This window comes from Varanus komodoensis, unplaced genomic scaffold (assembly GCF_004798865.1).
Source record: "Varanus komodoensis strain SLA01 unplaced genomic scaffold, ASM479886v1 scaffold14_1, whole genome shotgun sequence".
NCBI lineage: Eukaryota > Metazoa > Chordata > Lepidosauria > Squamata > Varanidae > Varanus > Varanus komodoensis.
This window is the reverse complement of record NW_025335438.1, coordinates 12462952-12478757: the sequence shown is the minus strand read 5'-3', so window position 1 is coordinate 12478757 and position 15806 is coordinate 12462952. Positions and strand designations below refer to the sequence as shown.

The 15806-nt window shown below is 42.1% G+C and overlaps 2 protein-coding genes across 8 annotated transcripts in view; one reads left to right on the top strand and one right to left on the bottom strand.

Moving 5' to 3' along the window:
- Positions 1-7564, top strand: part of CSPP1 (centrosome and spindle pole associated protein 1) — an 83778-nt gene extending 76214 nt beyond the window's left edge. For 4 of the 5 annotated variants that reach the window (XM_044424070.1, XM_044424069.1, XM_044424068.1 and 1 more), the window contains one exon: positions 6769-7564. In XM_044424070.1, coding sequence (XP_044280005.1) covers positions 6769-6911 — 143 coding nt within the window. In that variant the 3' untranslated portion in view covers positions 6912-7564. The remainder of the gene's footprint in view (positions 1-6768) is intronic. The other variant, XR_006414080.1, reaches the window with a different exon arrangement.
- Positions 7565-8301: 737 nt separating this feature from the next.
- Positions 8302-15806, bottom strand: part of ARFGEF1 (ADP ribosylation factor guanine nucleotide exchange factor 1) — a 94690-nt gene continuing 87185 nt past the window's right edge. For all 3 annotated transcript variants that reach the window (XM_044424063.1, XM_044424064.1, XM_044424066.1), the window contains 6 exons: positions 15471-15600; positions 14730-14869; positions 13926-14094; positions 12894-13032; positions 11241-11358; positions 8302-9615 (listed from right to left, as the gene is read on the bottom strand). In XM_044424063.1, the coding sequence (XP_044279998.1) occupies positions 9451-9615; positions 11241-11358; positions 12894-13032; positions 13926-14094; positions 14730-14869; positions 15471-15600 (861 nt within the window). In that variant the 3' untranslated portion in view covers positions 8302-9450. The remainder of the gene's footprint in view (positions 9616-11240; positions 11359-12893; positions 13033-13925; positions 14095-14729; positions 14870-15470; positions 15601-15806) is intronic.

Below are 15806 nucleotides of genomic sequence, written 5' to 3'. Positions count from 1 at the left end.
CTCGGGGTCCAAAGTGCTTCCTGGCATCTAAATGGAACCTTGGTTCCCTGAGCTTTGCTCCGTTGGAGCGCGTCCTGCCTTCCTCTGCAGGGGAGAACGGGTCTCTACCCATCTCCATGTGACATCCCCTCACATACCTGTATGTCGCCAACATATCCCCTCTGAGTCTCCTCTTCTCCAGGCTGAAGAGACCCAGTTCCCTCAGTCTCACCTCATACCCCATCCCCTGCAAACCGGCCACCAACCTTGTGGCCCTACGCTGCACTGACTCCAACCTGGCTATATCCTTTCTGTAACGAGGGGCCCAAAACTGAGCACAATACTCCAGTTGCAGGTGCACCAGAGTCATGTAGAGTGGCAGTAATACCTCTCTCGATCTAGAAGCCACACTTCTGGCTATGCAACCAAGGGTGGCGTTCGCCCTCTTGACCACCGCATCACACTGCTGACTCATGTTTAGCCTGCAGTCAACCAGTACCCCCAGGTCCCTTTCACAGGTGCTGCTCTCCAGCCACTTATCACCTAACCTGTACTTATGACAGGTTATTTATTTTCTTTCAGAAACATAACATCCCAGACAGTTACTTCTTAATGTTAAAAATACAAGTTTCTTTCAGTATGTGTTGGCATAATGTATTCCAAAACTTATAGTAGGGAAAAAAGCCAGTTACCCGCCACTTTTGGGTTGTTTACACATTATGGAAAAGTATTAACGGATTTTGTAACAGATACTTTGGTGCAAACTTGCATGTCTATTATAAAGGTTAATATTTCTTGTCATTTCTTGGAGATGACTGACAATGGATGAAAAGCAATAAATTAAGTAGGCCAACTTATGTTGTTATGGTTTGCTTCATATTAAGTTAAGCCAAAGGTAGGGATCTTTCTTTTTGCATGTTTAGCATTTTTCAAGAAATCTTTGTAGATGAAGAACAGGTTATAAAGAGCAAAAAGCTATTAGGGAATTTCCTGATAAGTGTCATGCTGTGTGATCTAGTTTTAGATAAAGCAGAACCTATTCTTTGCTTGTAATGTCAGTCAATGTATGCTATTATTTGAAAAATTTCTGTAAAAATCTAGCAGCAGTTGTTGTTCTTTCCCCCCCTTATATGCACTATAGATTTTCCTGTTAAGCTCTTCTTTAACCAGGTCTTCTTTATGTGCGATTTAATCAGCTGCCTTAGTAAGGATTCTTATATTTTCACTGCAGGAAGAATAAGGCATCCTTTCCTTTTTTTTAAACCTGGGGTTTGTATTGATCTGTTCTTCGTCGTGGCCTCTGTGCATCACACATATGGGTGCTGTGCCTGTGCAGTGCCTTTGGCCGGATGATTGCCAGCTAACGGTTTTTGGCAGGAAGCTCCACTCCCACCCCCCCGTGGCTTATAAAGAGCGGAGCGTCCGCCATTTTGTTCAGTCTTTGCGACCGCCGTTCACTGTGCCTCGTGCTGCTTTCGACTTCGCCTTTCTTCTCGAATATTCCAGTTCTATCCTCCCGTTTTTTCTCCTTATTCCCTTTAGTTCACTCCATATAGTATAGTTCTTGCACTTTCTTCCATTTTTCTCCTTTTTTCGATCAATCTAAAAAAAAAAAAAACCAAACATATATACTTACCCTCTTTACTCTCTCTCTCTTCTTCTCCTTTTCTATGATGGTGCAGCGAGCAGCTTTCCGCAAATGCGCGGAGTGTAGGTCAAAAATGTCGCCAACTGACCCGCATGACCTATGCCTCCTCTGTTTGGGTGAGGGGCATAGGACCGATAAATGCACTCATGCCTGGCCTTCTCCAAGCAGGCCAGGAAGAATCGCGAAAACCGCCTCCGGAGACTGCTTTGGGATCGGGCCTTATGCAGTCTGATCCGCTGATCTCTGCCCCAAAGCCTGGCTCCTCTTCTGTGGCCCCACCTTCATGCCCTTCGGACGGAGGCGCGTCTGCTTTGGTGGCTTCCTCAGCTTCTCCCAAGAAGAAGCATGAGAAGTGAAAGCATGCCGAACCCGAAAAGCCGGCAAGCCATAAGAAGGCCAGGAAGGAGAAAGTCTCCAAGCCTCCTAAGAAACCAAGGGGCTCGGACCGTCCCCGTCACTGGGACTCGGATTCGACGGCCCCCTTGGTACCGGCCCCCTTGGTACCGGCGGCCCTTACGGTACCGACTCCGCCTGACCCTGCTATTCAGGAGGCTATGCGGGTTACCCCTCAAGGGTCCCCACGCTGCGCAGCTGACCTCCCATCTGTGCCCCTTCCAACTCTGCAAAGGGGCTCGATATCTGATGGGGAAATTCAGGACTCTCCCCCAGGGCTCGGTCACTTACACCCATGCCCACAGCTACTATGGAGGCGGATGTTGGAATGTCCCCGCCGGGGAGCCGGAGGAGCCACTCCGTCAAGCAACATTCAGAAGGTTGGCGTCGCCCCTACTACCATACTTGGGATGACCCGCTTTCTGTGGGATACTACCCCGCTCCAAGGGGGCGGTCCTCTCCACCATCCCGTGACCGGCCACGTCCATTGGACCCGAGGCGGGCATCCCCGCGATCAGCCTGGGATGAAAGCAGCCGTTCCTTTTCCCCAGTGGAGTCTTTGTCATCGGCCCCACCTTATTTCGGTGCCGACTCTGACAATTCAGAGGTCGACTCAACCTCCCCAGATGTTGCCATCACATCCCAGGGTCCTGAGTCACCCGACAAATCCCACGTCTCCTTCACGGAGCTGATGTCCAGACTTGTCCAGTCCCTTGATATCGACGCCGTCCAGTGCCCGGGACCGAAAATGGACAAGTTCTACGACATCGTCCGTGGGGAACAGTCGACATTGATCGTGCTGCCGCTCATTACCACCCTGAGGCAGGCGATGACAGCCCTGGAACTTGCCCTCCCAGCCTCAACCGACGTCCAGGAGGTATGAGTTGATGTACCGGGTGTGGGAGGAGGACATTCCCTTCCTCCTCCGTCACCCCAAGCCGAACTCAGTGGTTGTAGAATCCTCCCAGGGCAGAGAGGCAAGAGGGCATACGGTGCCACGGGACAAGGAGGGCTGGAAGATCGACTCCCTGGCCAGGCGAGTCTACGCTGCTTCAGGCCTGGGGCTGCGGACCTCTAATTACAAGGTGACGTTGGCGAGGTACCAGTACTTCATTATGCAGCGCCTCCACAACGTCGCCTTGACCCTTCCGGACCACCAAGGAGACCTGGCTAAGGTCCTAATCAAGGAGGCGATGCAGGTCATGGTGCACAGTTGTCCACGGCCAGGCACCACGTGGACACAGACTCACGGGCCTTGGTCGGTGCCGTTTTGCTCCGGAGACACACCTGGCTCAGAAATTGCAATTTCCCGGAGGAAACAAAGCGCCAGATAGAGGAAATGCCTTTCGACAGGTCCGGGCTTTTCCACTCTCGCACCAACCACAAGCTAAAGAAGCTGCATTCATCCCGGATGACAGCACGCAGGATGGAGATACAGACCCAAACTAAACGTAAGTGGTCATGGAATCGTCCATCCTACAGGCAGTCTTATCAGCCAAGACAACAATCCCAGCACCGCCAGCAACAACAGCGCCGCCATCCATAGCCCCAACAACGCTACCAACAAGGCCGCCGCCGTTTCGATGATCGGAGGCAGCGTTGACGGGACTGGCGAACCATTCCTCGAATTCCTACTATACCCACCCCCCTCTCATCTGGGGATTGGCTCCGAAGCAGACTCCCCATTTGGGAGTCCATCACATCTGATCGGTGGGTATTGTCCATCGTTCAGCAGGGCTATCAGATAGAATTCGACATCGTTCCTCTGTCGAGTCCGATATGGTTTACATCATGTTCACCAGTATTGCTTGACGAAATGCATCAACTTCTTCGTAAAGGAGTGATTCGTCAGGTATTCCCATCTGACGGACTCTACGGATTCTACTCCAGATACTTTACGGTCCTGAAGCGGGATGGTGGTCTACGTCCGATTTTGGACTTACGCAACCTGAATCAATTTATTCTACCGAAAAAGTTTCGGATGACCACCCTACAAAACATCTTGCCGTTGCTAAGGAAAGAGGATTGGTTCGCGCTCGTTCTCCCCTTCAGGTCATCCATACATCAAATCCTTCATTTCCTATTGAAACTGCACCATTCTGGACTAAAACCATCGTCTATTAAAGTATATGCAGCAGCAATAGCCCACTACCGTGGCTTAGTTGTTGGATCACCTCTCTTTTCTCAACCTATTCTCAAGAGATTTCTAAAGGGACTATACAATCTTAACCCATCAGTCAAACCGGTGATGCCTACCTGGAGTCTCTCGGTTGTTTTACAAGCCCTTACGAAAGCCCCCTTTGAACCACTGGTGACAGTGGATCTGCGCCTCGTTTCATGGAAAACAGCGTTTCTCATGGTTGTCACTTCATCACTTCATCCCGAAGGGCCAGTGAACTTTGCGCTCTCCGCATAGACCCTCCTCATTTGAACTTTCACAGGGAGAAGGTCGTTTTACGCCTTGACCCGTCTTTTCTACCAAAAGTGACTACGCCGTTTCATACAGGACAAGACATCATGCTACCTGCCTTTTTTCTGTCACCGTCGACTCCACTAGAGAGATCTTTGCATTCACTTGATGTTCGGCATTGCTTCGGAAGCCTTTTACAGATCAAGGACTGAGTCTATTCAACGTTCGAATAAACTGTTCATTAAATATTCCACTAGAGATCAGGGTGATCCAGTCTCGCCACAGAGACTTTCCAAATGGATAGTACACACTATAGTCCTATCTTGTCAACTAGCTAAGCTCGATCTGCCTTCAGTCCCTCGAGGCCATTCCACTAGGGCCGTTGCGACCTCATCTGCCTTTGCATCCGGAGTCTCACTTGATGATGTATGCCGAGCTGCTACTTGGGTGAACCCTTGCACCTTCGCCAGACACTACTGTCTTGATGTTTGGGCTTAACGGGATTGCTCCTTTGGCAGAGCTGTTCTTTCGTCTGTTCTTCACTGAGGACACCGTCCTTCCTCCTTTATGGTAAGCTTGTTAATCTACCCATATGTGTGAAGCACAGAGGCGATGACGAAGAAAAGCAGGTTGCTTACCTGTAACTGATGTTCTTTGAGTGGCCATCTGTGCAGTCACACAACCCACCCGCCGGCCCCGCTCGGTGTCGGTGAGTGGATACATCCATCGGTACCGATTCATCTTTCGGTACAGATGATTCCGTTTTTTCCTTCTAAAATTCCAAAAAAAAATTTTTTTCACGAGGGGGCGCACGTTCGGTCACAAAGACTGAACAAAATGGCGGACGCTCCGCTCTTTATAGGCCACGGTGGGGAGGGGGAGCGGAGCTTCCCACCAAAAACCGTTAGCTGGCAATCATCTGGCCAAAGGCACTGCGCAGGCGCAGCACCCATGTGTGACTGCACAGATGGCCACTCGAAGAACATCAGTTACAGGTAAGCAACCTGCTTTTTTTATATAAATTCAGTTAACTAGCCACAAGGTGGTGATGTGGTATAGCAACAGCGTAATGGATGTGCACCAACACACAAGCTTTTTGTTTCCATTTGGCCCAATTTAACATCTAATGCTAGACTTTCCTTACTCTAAAATAATCCTCAAAATGGCCAGAAAACATGGGGCAACTCTAGAGAACAATAATATTGTAAAAAGGCACTGCAGTTGTCCACAAGTTAGAGACCACAAGTGCACTTATAGAAGCTCATATTAAAGTGTGAGAAATGGCAGGAACTTCGTTTCATCCATTAGAGAATGGAACACAGTGGCTTGCTTCTTTTCTCAGAATCCCTTCATAATTGTATTAGAACATTTACCCATCTTTTCTGCTCCAGTAAGTCACTTAAAGTGGCTCAGTCTTACTGTGATGCACATAAGACCAGAAAGGAAAAGCTTTATAGGCATCCATCGCAGAACAGGAAAAGTAGCAGAGGCAATTGTCATCTCACTGCTCTCTTGCTCTGCTTTTCTAGGTAGCCTTCTGACTAGAGCATCGCAGAGGGGGAGAGGGAAGGAACCTAGAACCACTTCAAGATACTCTGTATCCTGGCCTCCCCACTCCTTTTACCTTATTCTGTAATGCTGTCATTTGCCCCTCTCTGAGGTCATTTTCCTAGCTTTCCATGGGGAGAGGAACAGATTTCCAATTCCTACTTTCAAGGTCTAAGCAGTTTCTGACCTTGAATTTATAAACCTATTTTACCAGTGACAAGATGCTTCCCTATTTTACCAGTGACTTTAGTGATAATTTGAAAAGTGAAAAATTGAAGCCATAGAGCCAGAATCTGCCTCCTACTTATAGAATGGTTCCTTTTATCTGTGGGAGGCATTGCACCCAATAAATGAATTCTGTTGGTAGAACAAAAGGGGAAATTTCTGTTGATTCCCCTCCATGTGTAGTCCCTTATGCATCCCCTCTAATTCTGCAAATCTGCTCTGAAAAGCTGGGGGTTCTGTGGGTGTTGCTGAAGGAATGAAGCATTGAAAATAATGTCTCCTCCCATTATCCATTTGTTTGAGCTTCTGAGGAGACTTTGTCTCAAGGAATGCTCTCCCCCCCCCCCCAAAAAAAAGGTGGCAACTCATAGTATCTCAGATAAACAAGAACTAATGCTGGTTCTGTTAAGAACTATCCTGATATATTTTTATTCTGAACACCCCTGACTGAAGAAGAGGCTGCAGTATTTAAAAACCTTGTTAGATTGGTGAAATGTTATCATACAAAAAATGAACTTTTAAGTAATGGCAGAAGCTAAACTTGGTTTCTTTTCTTTTCTTCAAGTTAATCATATTTCACTGGGACATGATAACAATATCCTGAAGGAATTGCCATCAAAAGGTGACAGACGATCCAATTCTGTTGACACGGTGGCAACTGAACCATGGCTGAGACCTGGGACATCAGAAACCCTTCAACATGGCTGAGCAGTCAAGTCAAGCAAAAGTTACCTCTGATGAGAAGAACTTACCTTTCAATTGGCAGGGGCTATCAACTGCCCATGGCTGAATAAATCTGCAGTGAAGCCAGTTGTGCCTTTTAAAAGAATGTTTAGTCACTACTGCACTTTTAATTGTCTTCAATGTTAATAATGTAACAAATCTTGTAAACAGGTAAACAAGCTGATTATGGTGAGTGCCTCTAAAGTTAAGCTGCCAGGATGTTACTGATAAGACCCACATGTGGAAGTGGACCTCCTGCAGCAGGTCACCATCAGGTTAGACCTAAGCACACAATTACTCAGCTAGTTCAATGGCACAGAGGCAAACTTTACACTTTTGGTATTTTTTTGTTTGACAGATTACCTCAGACCTCAAGTACTACCACTACAAGATTGAGAAACATCCTGAGTTTAACAGAGCTGAGAACTGTTGCTTCGGTTTCTCAGATATGTAGTAGAATGTTAGGGATCGGCATAGGACTTTTGCTACTTTACTATCACATAATCATTTTCCAATCATTTGTCCTAAAATGTGAGATTATTCTGCCTTGTGTTTTTGATGTCAGTAGTGAACACTACTGTGAAATGTATTTATGGTTTTGATTTTAAGATAATAAAATAAAATATATTTTATTAAAAGTTTACCCTGTCATGCTTAGAGAGGTGGCCCACTGAAATTAATGGGGCAAGCATCTCTGGACTAAATTTGGACTCAACTGGAATTGAAAGGACTCAGAGAAAAATAAGCTACCTTAGGATTGCTGAGAAAGAATGTGCCATTTTATGTGCTCTTTTTATATGGAAGCAGTGCCAGCTACATAAAAGCCTTTGCATTCTCTGCTAATGTCTATGGATAGCTTTCTTCCATTCCCATGGAATTTAAGGAGGCATTTTAGTGTGAACCAAAAAAATGACTTATCTAGCTAATGCAATGGTTCACTATTTTTAGGTCTGTTTGTTTCTTGTTCTCGCTTTCATTTTCAGCAATTCCCACTTGATTTTTTTAATCTCCAGTAGCCAACCAGTCAACATTCTGTACCTACTGAGGATACACAGGAATTGCCTGGTTGCTTAGGGTGGGCAATCGCAGTTGCATTGCTTTTTTTCACTTATGTCTACAGGTGGCATTTATTCTGGCTCTAACAGCATTTTAATTTTTACATCTGTGCCTCCCTTTCTTTCTAAGGCACCCTCATTTTCTCCTCTCATGTGGTTTCCAGTGCTTTATCCCTAGTCAAAAATTTGTTTTTACAGTTACAGGGATTATGAAAGCAGTACAATGCCTGATTATGCCAGTGCCATCAAAATTAAGTATTTTAATATTAAACCATGGAGATATTAGTTTTCCATTATATTAGTTTTGATTGCACCAGTGAAAGAATTCAAAAACTTTATTGACCTATAACCTGATTAGAATATGCCAGATGAGAACCAATATTGTACAGAAAGTTGTACAGAATTTACATAGAAAACTTTACAGAGCTGTACCATATACATTTTTCCATCTGAAATTTTTTTCTACATCCACTGTAAGACAGAATGCTTGACAATCTTTTCTTTAACCATCAGAACACAATTCACAGTATGAATACATTTCCAATAAATTTAAAGCCATCCCCAAACCATGCCAGATTCATTACTTGAATATATTCAACATTAAATTCTGTACACAGAGTGAAATCTACATCAAACAATCAAAATAAAAATAGTGACAGCAGACAAAACTTAGACTTGTTTGCAGTGATTCAAGTTCCAGTCCTGAAGGATCATTGAGATGGCTTGTTATATTTAAAAGCCCTATCACAGGTATATATTACAAACAGTTAATTGTGACATTTTGAGTCTTTCCTCGACCAAAGTCAGCAAGACTAACTCTTAGAATACAGACCAAAATCATCACAACTCAACCTCAGACTAGTGCATTTGGTAAACAAACTTATGGGTCTCCAAGAAATACAAGAAATAAATGCAGGAAGAACTGTATAGTGTTTAGAACCTTATATTACAGACCTGCATTTCTGTACATTTTTTTTCACAGAAGGATGATTACTTATATCTCAGAAAGCCTGAGTGTGCAATTTTTTTCTGGAATAAGAGTTCCATATAATTGCTAGATCTCTTAACATGAGCAACATTTCCATTTTGTAATATTATGGTAAGTATTTCTTTCAAAATACAACTCTCCTGAGCTGTATCTCTGTAAAAGTTCTAACTTTTAAAATGTGTTAGTCCTTTGGGTACATCCTCACACCCAAAATAAACAGCTTTTGATATATATTAGAGCCTAGGAAAATAAGAGGGTATCCACAGTCAGGTTGGAAATGAGACTGTGTTAAAACTGGCTGTGTGCGTAACACCAGTCAGGAGAAAGAGAAACCCCACTGAAGAACTAGAGTGCTGCAAACCTAAATTACAATTTTAATCTTCATTGTGAACCCATATATGCACAATGCCATATAAAGAAAACCTTTTTTATTGGCATCTAGTGCAAATTTACTTGGTCCTTTGTTTCCTTGGCCATGCTTCTACTGCTTGGCTGTTCCTACCTCTTGATCTGGTAGTTGGGATATTTGAAAAACTACTCCAATCCGTAGAAAAAACCTTCGCAAAACGGCTCGTAACTCAGGGATCAGATCAAACTGCATTATTTCACACAAGAGAGGATAGTAAAATGATGCATGAGCTTTAAACTGTTGGGGAGAAAAGAGGAATTTGTTAGGCATCGACTTCAGTTCATGAGGAGATTTGTAATTCAAGCAATAATTAGTGGCATTAAAGAATAAGCCATGGATGTAATTCAACTTCATTCTGAAATGAAAATGAAGATAGTAGCAGAACTGAAACAAGAGGGGAGGAGTCTTATGCTGGTTCTAATTTGGGTGGTTAATTCTTGCTAAGTAAATCCTGAAAAGACCAAAGCAAAAGACTAAAGACTCTGATAGTTTTCTTCAGAGGCTTTTTACACATATTTTCTCTCAAAATGCCAGGAAGGGGTTGTGGGGAGAGGTACAACAACCCAAGATAAACATACGCCAGAACTTCTCCCAATGCTCTTACTTTACCAAAGTGTCCTTGTGTACCTTATCACTATATTCACCTTGCTTTTTGATGATTTGTGGCAATTCTCAATATACACTTTATGTTCCTTATGCAGGGATGCCAATTTACAACCAGAATATATGCCCGCCCGCCCCCTGAGATCTGCAGGAGAGGCCCTTCTCCGGGAACCCTCTGTGAAGGAAATTAGGAGGGTGAGTACTTGGAGGAGGGCTTTTTCTGCGGTGGCGCCCAATCTATGGAATGCGCTCCCCAGAGAGGTCCGCCTGGCGCCGTCATTTGTTTTTCGGCGCTAGGCGAAGACCTTTTTATTCAAATGTCATTTTAACTGTTAATAGTATTCATTCATTTTATTCTTTGGCCAGGGCGACTCAATTTATACTGTTAATTTATATTATTTTAACGAAGTTTATTTATGTTTGTGAGCCGCCCCGAGGCATCGGCGAATGGGGCGGCATAGAAATTTCCTAAATAAATAAATAAATATTGACAGAATATCAGCAGAGGTTATGTGCTATTTTATCATTTACATGTGTGTTACATTTTCACTGGAGTTGCTGCAAAACCTGAATTCCAGCTTTGGATTACAAGATCTATTTAAGACACACCTATAAAATCAGAGTAGGCTCAAATCAGATATAAAGTAGGTCTAAATAGCTATCTTGGCATGCAGAAGTCAACTACGATGCAGATTCCCCTCAGGAAGTCTAGCTTTAATTACCTTAGCAGCTGCCAGGGCTGCTGTGATTAAATGTCATAAAGGTCTGAGGATGCAAACAGTTCCCAAACACTACATGCTAAACTCAAGATAATTGGGCATTATGGGAAGAATAATTCTAATGAAAGTTCCAGAATCCAGGCTACTTGGACATAATGGGAAATACATGACTCTGTCTAAGTATGCTGGACAAATTATGTTATGTATAGCAGGCCTACATTTAGGCTTAGGCCTTAAAGATATATATATTGGGTATATATAATCTGCTCTCTCTCTCTCTCTATATATATATGTACGTACGTACGTACGTGTATATATGTATCTGAAGTGACTGATCTATGCTTGAAAGGCAACATTAAAGACATGTTAGAGCCTATAGTCTAAAGCCAGGCACAAGCCTCCTGAAGGGGAGATCCAATCCACACTGATACTAGAACTAATTTAACAAATAGATTGGAGTTGGCCTACCACTCCTTAATTATACCAAGTGTCAATAATGAGGCTTTTAATATTCCCTATTCATTTACTAGTCATACTTACCCGATCATCACTTATCTTTAGGATCTTTGTTAAAAATAAAAGGAGCAAGCTAGTCCATGCTTCTCTGTGACTTTCTGATGTCAAAGTAAGGAAATAACCAAGTGCTTCACTGCAGACACTGAAAAGAACATGCCAACAGGAGATGAAGTTCAACTGTATGGATAGTTTGCTGCAGAAGATATGATGCTATTATAGCCAGAACAAACCATAAAGAAAGCCTAGATCAGAAAATGTTTAATGTATTCATAGTAATATATACTAGAACAAATTTGGGTGAGGCCACCTGGGGAACCACCTCCTCTTCCATCAACCTGCTCACTAACAGAGATCCCTGGGAGGCATGCCCCTTGGAGGTTCCATATGGCGCTGTGGCCCAAATGGAATACACCCAGATTCAGTGCCTTCTGTGTAGCAACTCCATACTCTATTGTTTTCAATGCTTTCCAGAAACTCCTATTTCAGGAAGCCTTCCTGAATGAAATTACCACAGTTTTATTGATCTTGTTTTAAAAATTTTATTCTTCTACATGTTTTATCTTTTGATTCGCTGCTCTAATAACCTTATATTGGTATATGGAGCAAAATATAAATCTTGGAAATAAATAAAAAATAGCAATCTGTTTTAAAAAAGAATCCAAATTGTTCCCTACATATGGATACCTCCATAGTACAATGCATTTTGGAGGTTTGGCACAGTTTAGGTAAAGATGGGTAATTGAGTAGGCAAGTACAAGGCTAGACATAATGTTCATGCAGTTTGATTTAAAGCAGTCACACAAAGCAGTCACTGATCCTATGGAACAACTATAACTGGATGATTTGCTGATCATGTAATATTTGTAGTTACATCTCAAAGGGAGCAGTGACACAGCAAATAAGAGGGAAAATGTGTTGAGAATGGTGGCATCCAATGAATTTTAGATATGTCTGGGTAATGGGAAGGGAAGGAAAGACGATGGTGGCTCACAGTATCATCAGCTGGTTTTACTCCTAAGAAATTACTCCTAAGAAACAGCAAAGGATTGGGTCCAGAGAAAAGCCAGTGTAAGGTAACTTTCTACCATTTTCAGGTAATGCCTGAATGCTTCTCACAAGGTGTTAGCTTCTGTCTGATTTTATTTTCAGTGACCCATCTGCTCCACAGAACACAGCATTCACCAGGGTCCCTCCAACCCTTGGGAAATGCTTTCCGGAGGGGTTTCTGGAAGGAAGGAGGATGCAGAAGAATTCTCTGCATTTCCTACCACCTGCAGTTTTCTGGATCCAATCTAAACAGTATAATTCATATAATAACCTTGAAATTGCAACTGTAAACATATGATGCACTTGCAGGGTCTTGTCCTAGTAATATTATGCCAGAAACAATGAGTAACCAGAACAATTCATGCTCTTGAACTTTGTTAATTTCCCTGTGGAAGGGAATCAAAGGGAAAGGCAGGTTGCTTACCTGTAACTGTTGTTCTTCCAGTGGTGCACAGAGACCACAGGAAGAACAGAGGTCACCATGCCAAATAAAAGCACATTAGCTGAGAATTCAGGTATTTATTCATAGCACATTTCTCCCTTTGAAGTACATTTCAACACATCTATATAGTACAAAATTCAGCACTGTGCTTTTTTATTTTGGAAGTACTATGTAGCCCAAGTTCTTACTTTAATAGTCGCCTCTGTACTTCTTCCCATGCATCTTTGCGATTTTCATCCATATACATACGGAACAGAATACGTAACCCACAGGCAAGACTACTTGTTTCCTGTTTCAATAGGTTGGGCTTAGATTTTCCTTTGAAACCTGCAAAAACATTACAACTATTCAGATGTATCTAGCTTTTTCTGAAAACCTGCTTTGGAATAAAGTGTACAGGCAAGAGAAAGAATGGGGATGCAAAAGCTATTTCTTTTGCAGGTTATCTGTGTCACTATCCATTTAGAAGACTGGGAGTGAAGATGCTTACATTGCTACCTTGACTTTTTTAAAAATTGTATCTAATGGTGTCCTTCCACTAACATAAAGTTTCTATCACTTATGGAAGGTCCATCATTGTGCTAGCACAAGTGTCAGATCCAGCACTTTGATTCTGCTTATGTAAGCTGTTCTACATTTCATTGCTTTATTAAATGTTGTGATGCTTGTGTTGTTTTGCTTATACTTGTGCAACTAGTAGAAGATTGCCTCCTCCTGCTCCTTCTCCACAAGTGTAACATTGGATACAGTCCAAAAAGTCTTGCGGCACCTCAAGGACTAACAGATTTATCATGGCATAAACTTTGAAAGGTTAGAGTCATGCTCATCAGATGGATGAAGCTCTGTCAGTATGTGTGTGTACAGATGCACATACAGTGGAGAACATCTGATGCGTTTATTGAAAGTTTAAGTCATAATACATTTACTAGACTTTATAGCACCAAGGAATTCCTCAGGATTTTTCCTATTATTGGTTTTAAATCTTTAACCACAGACAGTACCAGGATACTGAACAGACAAAAGGCTGGCTATCCAGAATATATGCTCCTCTAAAATCTGAGCACAGAGAATCCTTGGGCTGAATAAATAATATGGCATGAATTCTAAGAGTACTTGTTGTTTTGCTACTACTACAGTTGTAATTGTTTCTTTGCTGCTTTACTGCAGCCATCTAAAACTACAGTATAACATTATTTTGCGAGTGCTTCAAAAGGACTTACCTGCTTTCCATAGAGCAGTTCTTTGCTCATTATTTGAATTGAAAGCTTTAGCAAATTTGTGAGATTCCAACAAACAGTCCAGTAGCTTGAAAAGCTGCTGTGATGTTAAAAAGCGATACATTCCCTGATCTTGTGTATCTACATGAACATTAAAGTTGACTGCATCCCTCTAAAGAAAAAAAAAGGAATTAACATTCAGTAATTGCAAGCTCTTTTTTTAGAGTTATTATGATACCTATCAATCCCTATCATTACATATAACTTTACAGCAATGAAATGGTAAAACTGCATGCACTTGTGTCACTGTTTTTCTCTTAAGTCTATCAGTCTAAATTATTCTGATGCTTGATGTTTATCTACATACTGCTAGATTTCCAAAGGATAGGAAGAGTGTGGCCTTCACAAGTAGCCACTGCCACTCAGGAACTGCATGTGAAGTAACCATGTGGGTGGGGTAGATAATATGGATGTTTCCTACAAATCTCCACCACTGGGTTCAGTGTAGTTTGTGTGTGGAGGCACATGGAACAGTTCCAAAGAGCAGATGAGGCAATTCCTATAGACTAAGGTCACATTTATACTTCAAAAGCACACAAACATTAGAAAAACAAAGCACAGAATTTACTTGTTCTACCCTACTCACAGCTCTTTATAAAATTTGAATTGGCTCTTAATAAGATATCTAATGTGGAAATCCATTAAGTTTCCGCCATAAAAAACATACTTTGTAAGACATAATGTTGAATTCAAACCAAAGGAGAAAGTATTTCTCCAAACATTGCTGTATCAGCCAAGTGGACTTACTTGTGCCGCAGCTAGATTCTCTGCATCTTCCTTTTTGCTAGTGGCAGGGAAGAATACAATGTTGTCGATTGTTTGTATGAGTTCCAATTGCACCACACATTTAATCAACAGAGCACCAAACAGTTTCTGATCTGGAAATTCTTTAAAAAATAAAAACAGTAAAATTTAGGAATTCAGGCAATTGAAAAGGATGCGATAAGTCAATCCATATTTTGAAAATTACTCAGCCAAACTGACATTCATCTAGTCTATGTATTACTAAACAGTGAAGAATTAAAATCCAAAAACATGCACTTTTTAATACATCAAGGTTAGAAGTATGATAATTTACATGTGTAAATCTGTTTTATGATCAACATAGTATGAGAGAAACATATTCTGTTGCAACCTTGCATGCATTATTATTCTCATATTAAGAGACGATGAATATCCAAAAAGATTAAGATCCAAAAAGCTATAAAGAGACCATCTGCAAAGACTGTCGCCCCTGCCCCATACACCCATTTTCAGACAGTTTCACCTGAAAAGTTATTTACACAGTTTGAGGAAACTTTGGATATGGTCTCTTAACATGGTTTAAAGAGTTCCAGCTCAGAAAGGAAAATATTATGAATATTGCAGTATAGAAAGAAGTGTTTCTGTGGTCCATCCAGGCACCTTGGATCTCAACCTGTATCTATCTGTTCAAATGGTCATGTTTTTCAAACAGAACAAGCTTTCTTTCTAAAGGAAAACACTCACTTGCTGTGGGCTTGTTTTTGCTGACTTCCTCACTTGCTGGTGGCCCTACACTAGGCTGAAACTGATGTCTGTCTGATGATCTGGGTAGCACAGAGTCATGTATATCTACAGATTTCTGTGATACTGAATCCTGAAAATGGAAAAACAAATGAACAGGCTTTGTACCATGTGCAAATATGATATCTGAGTCTGAACAAATGAAGCATTTGTGAGGAAATTATCTAATGGCCCAGTCCTATGCGTATTTACTCCAAAGTCCAGAAGTCAAGTATTGTCCCAATAGGCTTTGTCTTAGCTCAGGGTGCATACTATTGAAAGAGAAATCAACTAAGTTAA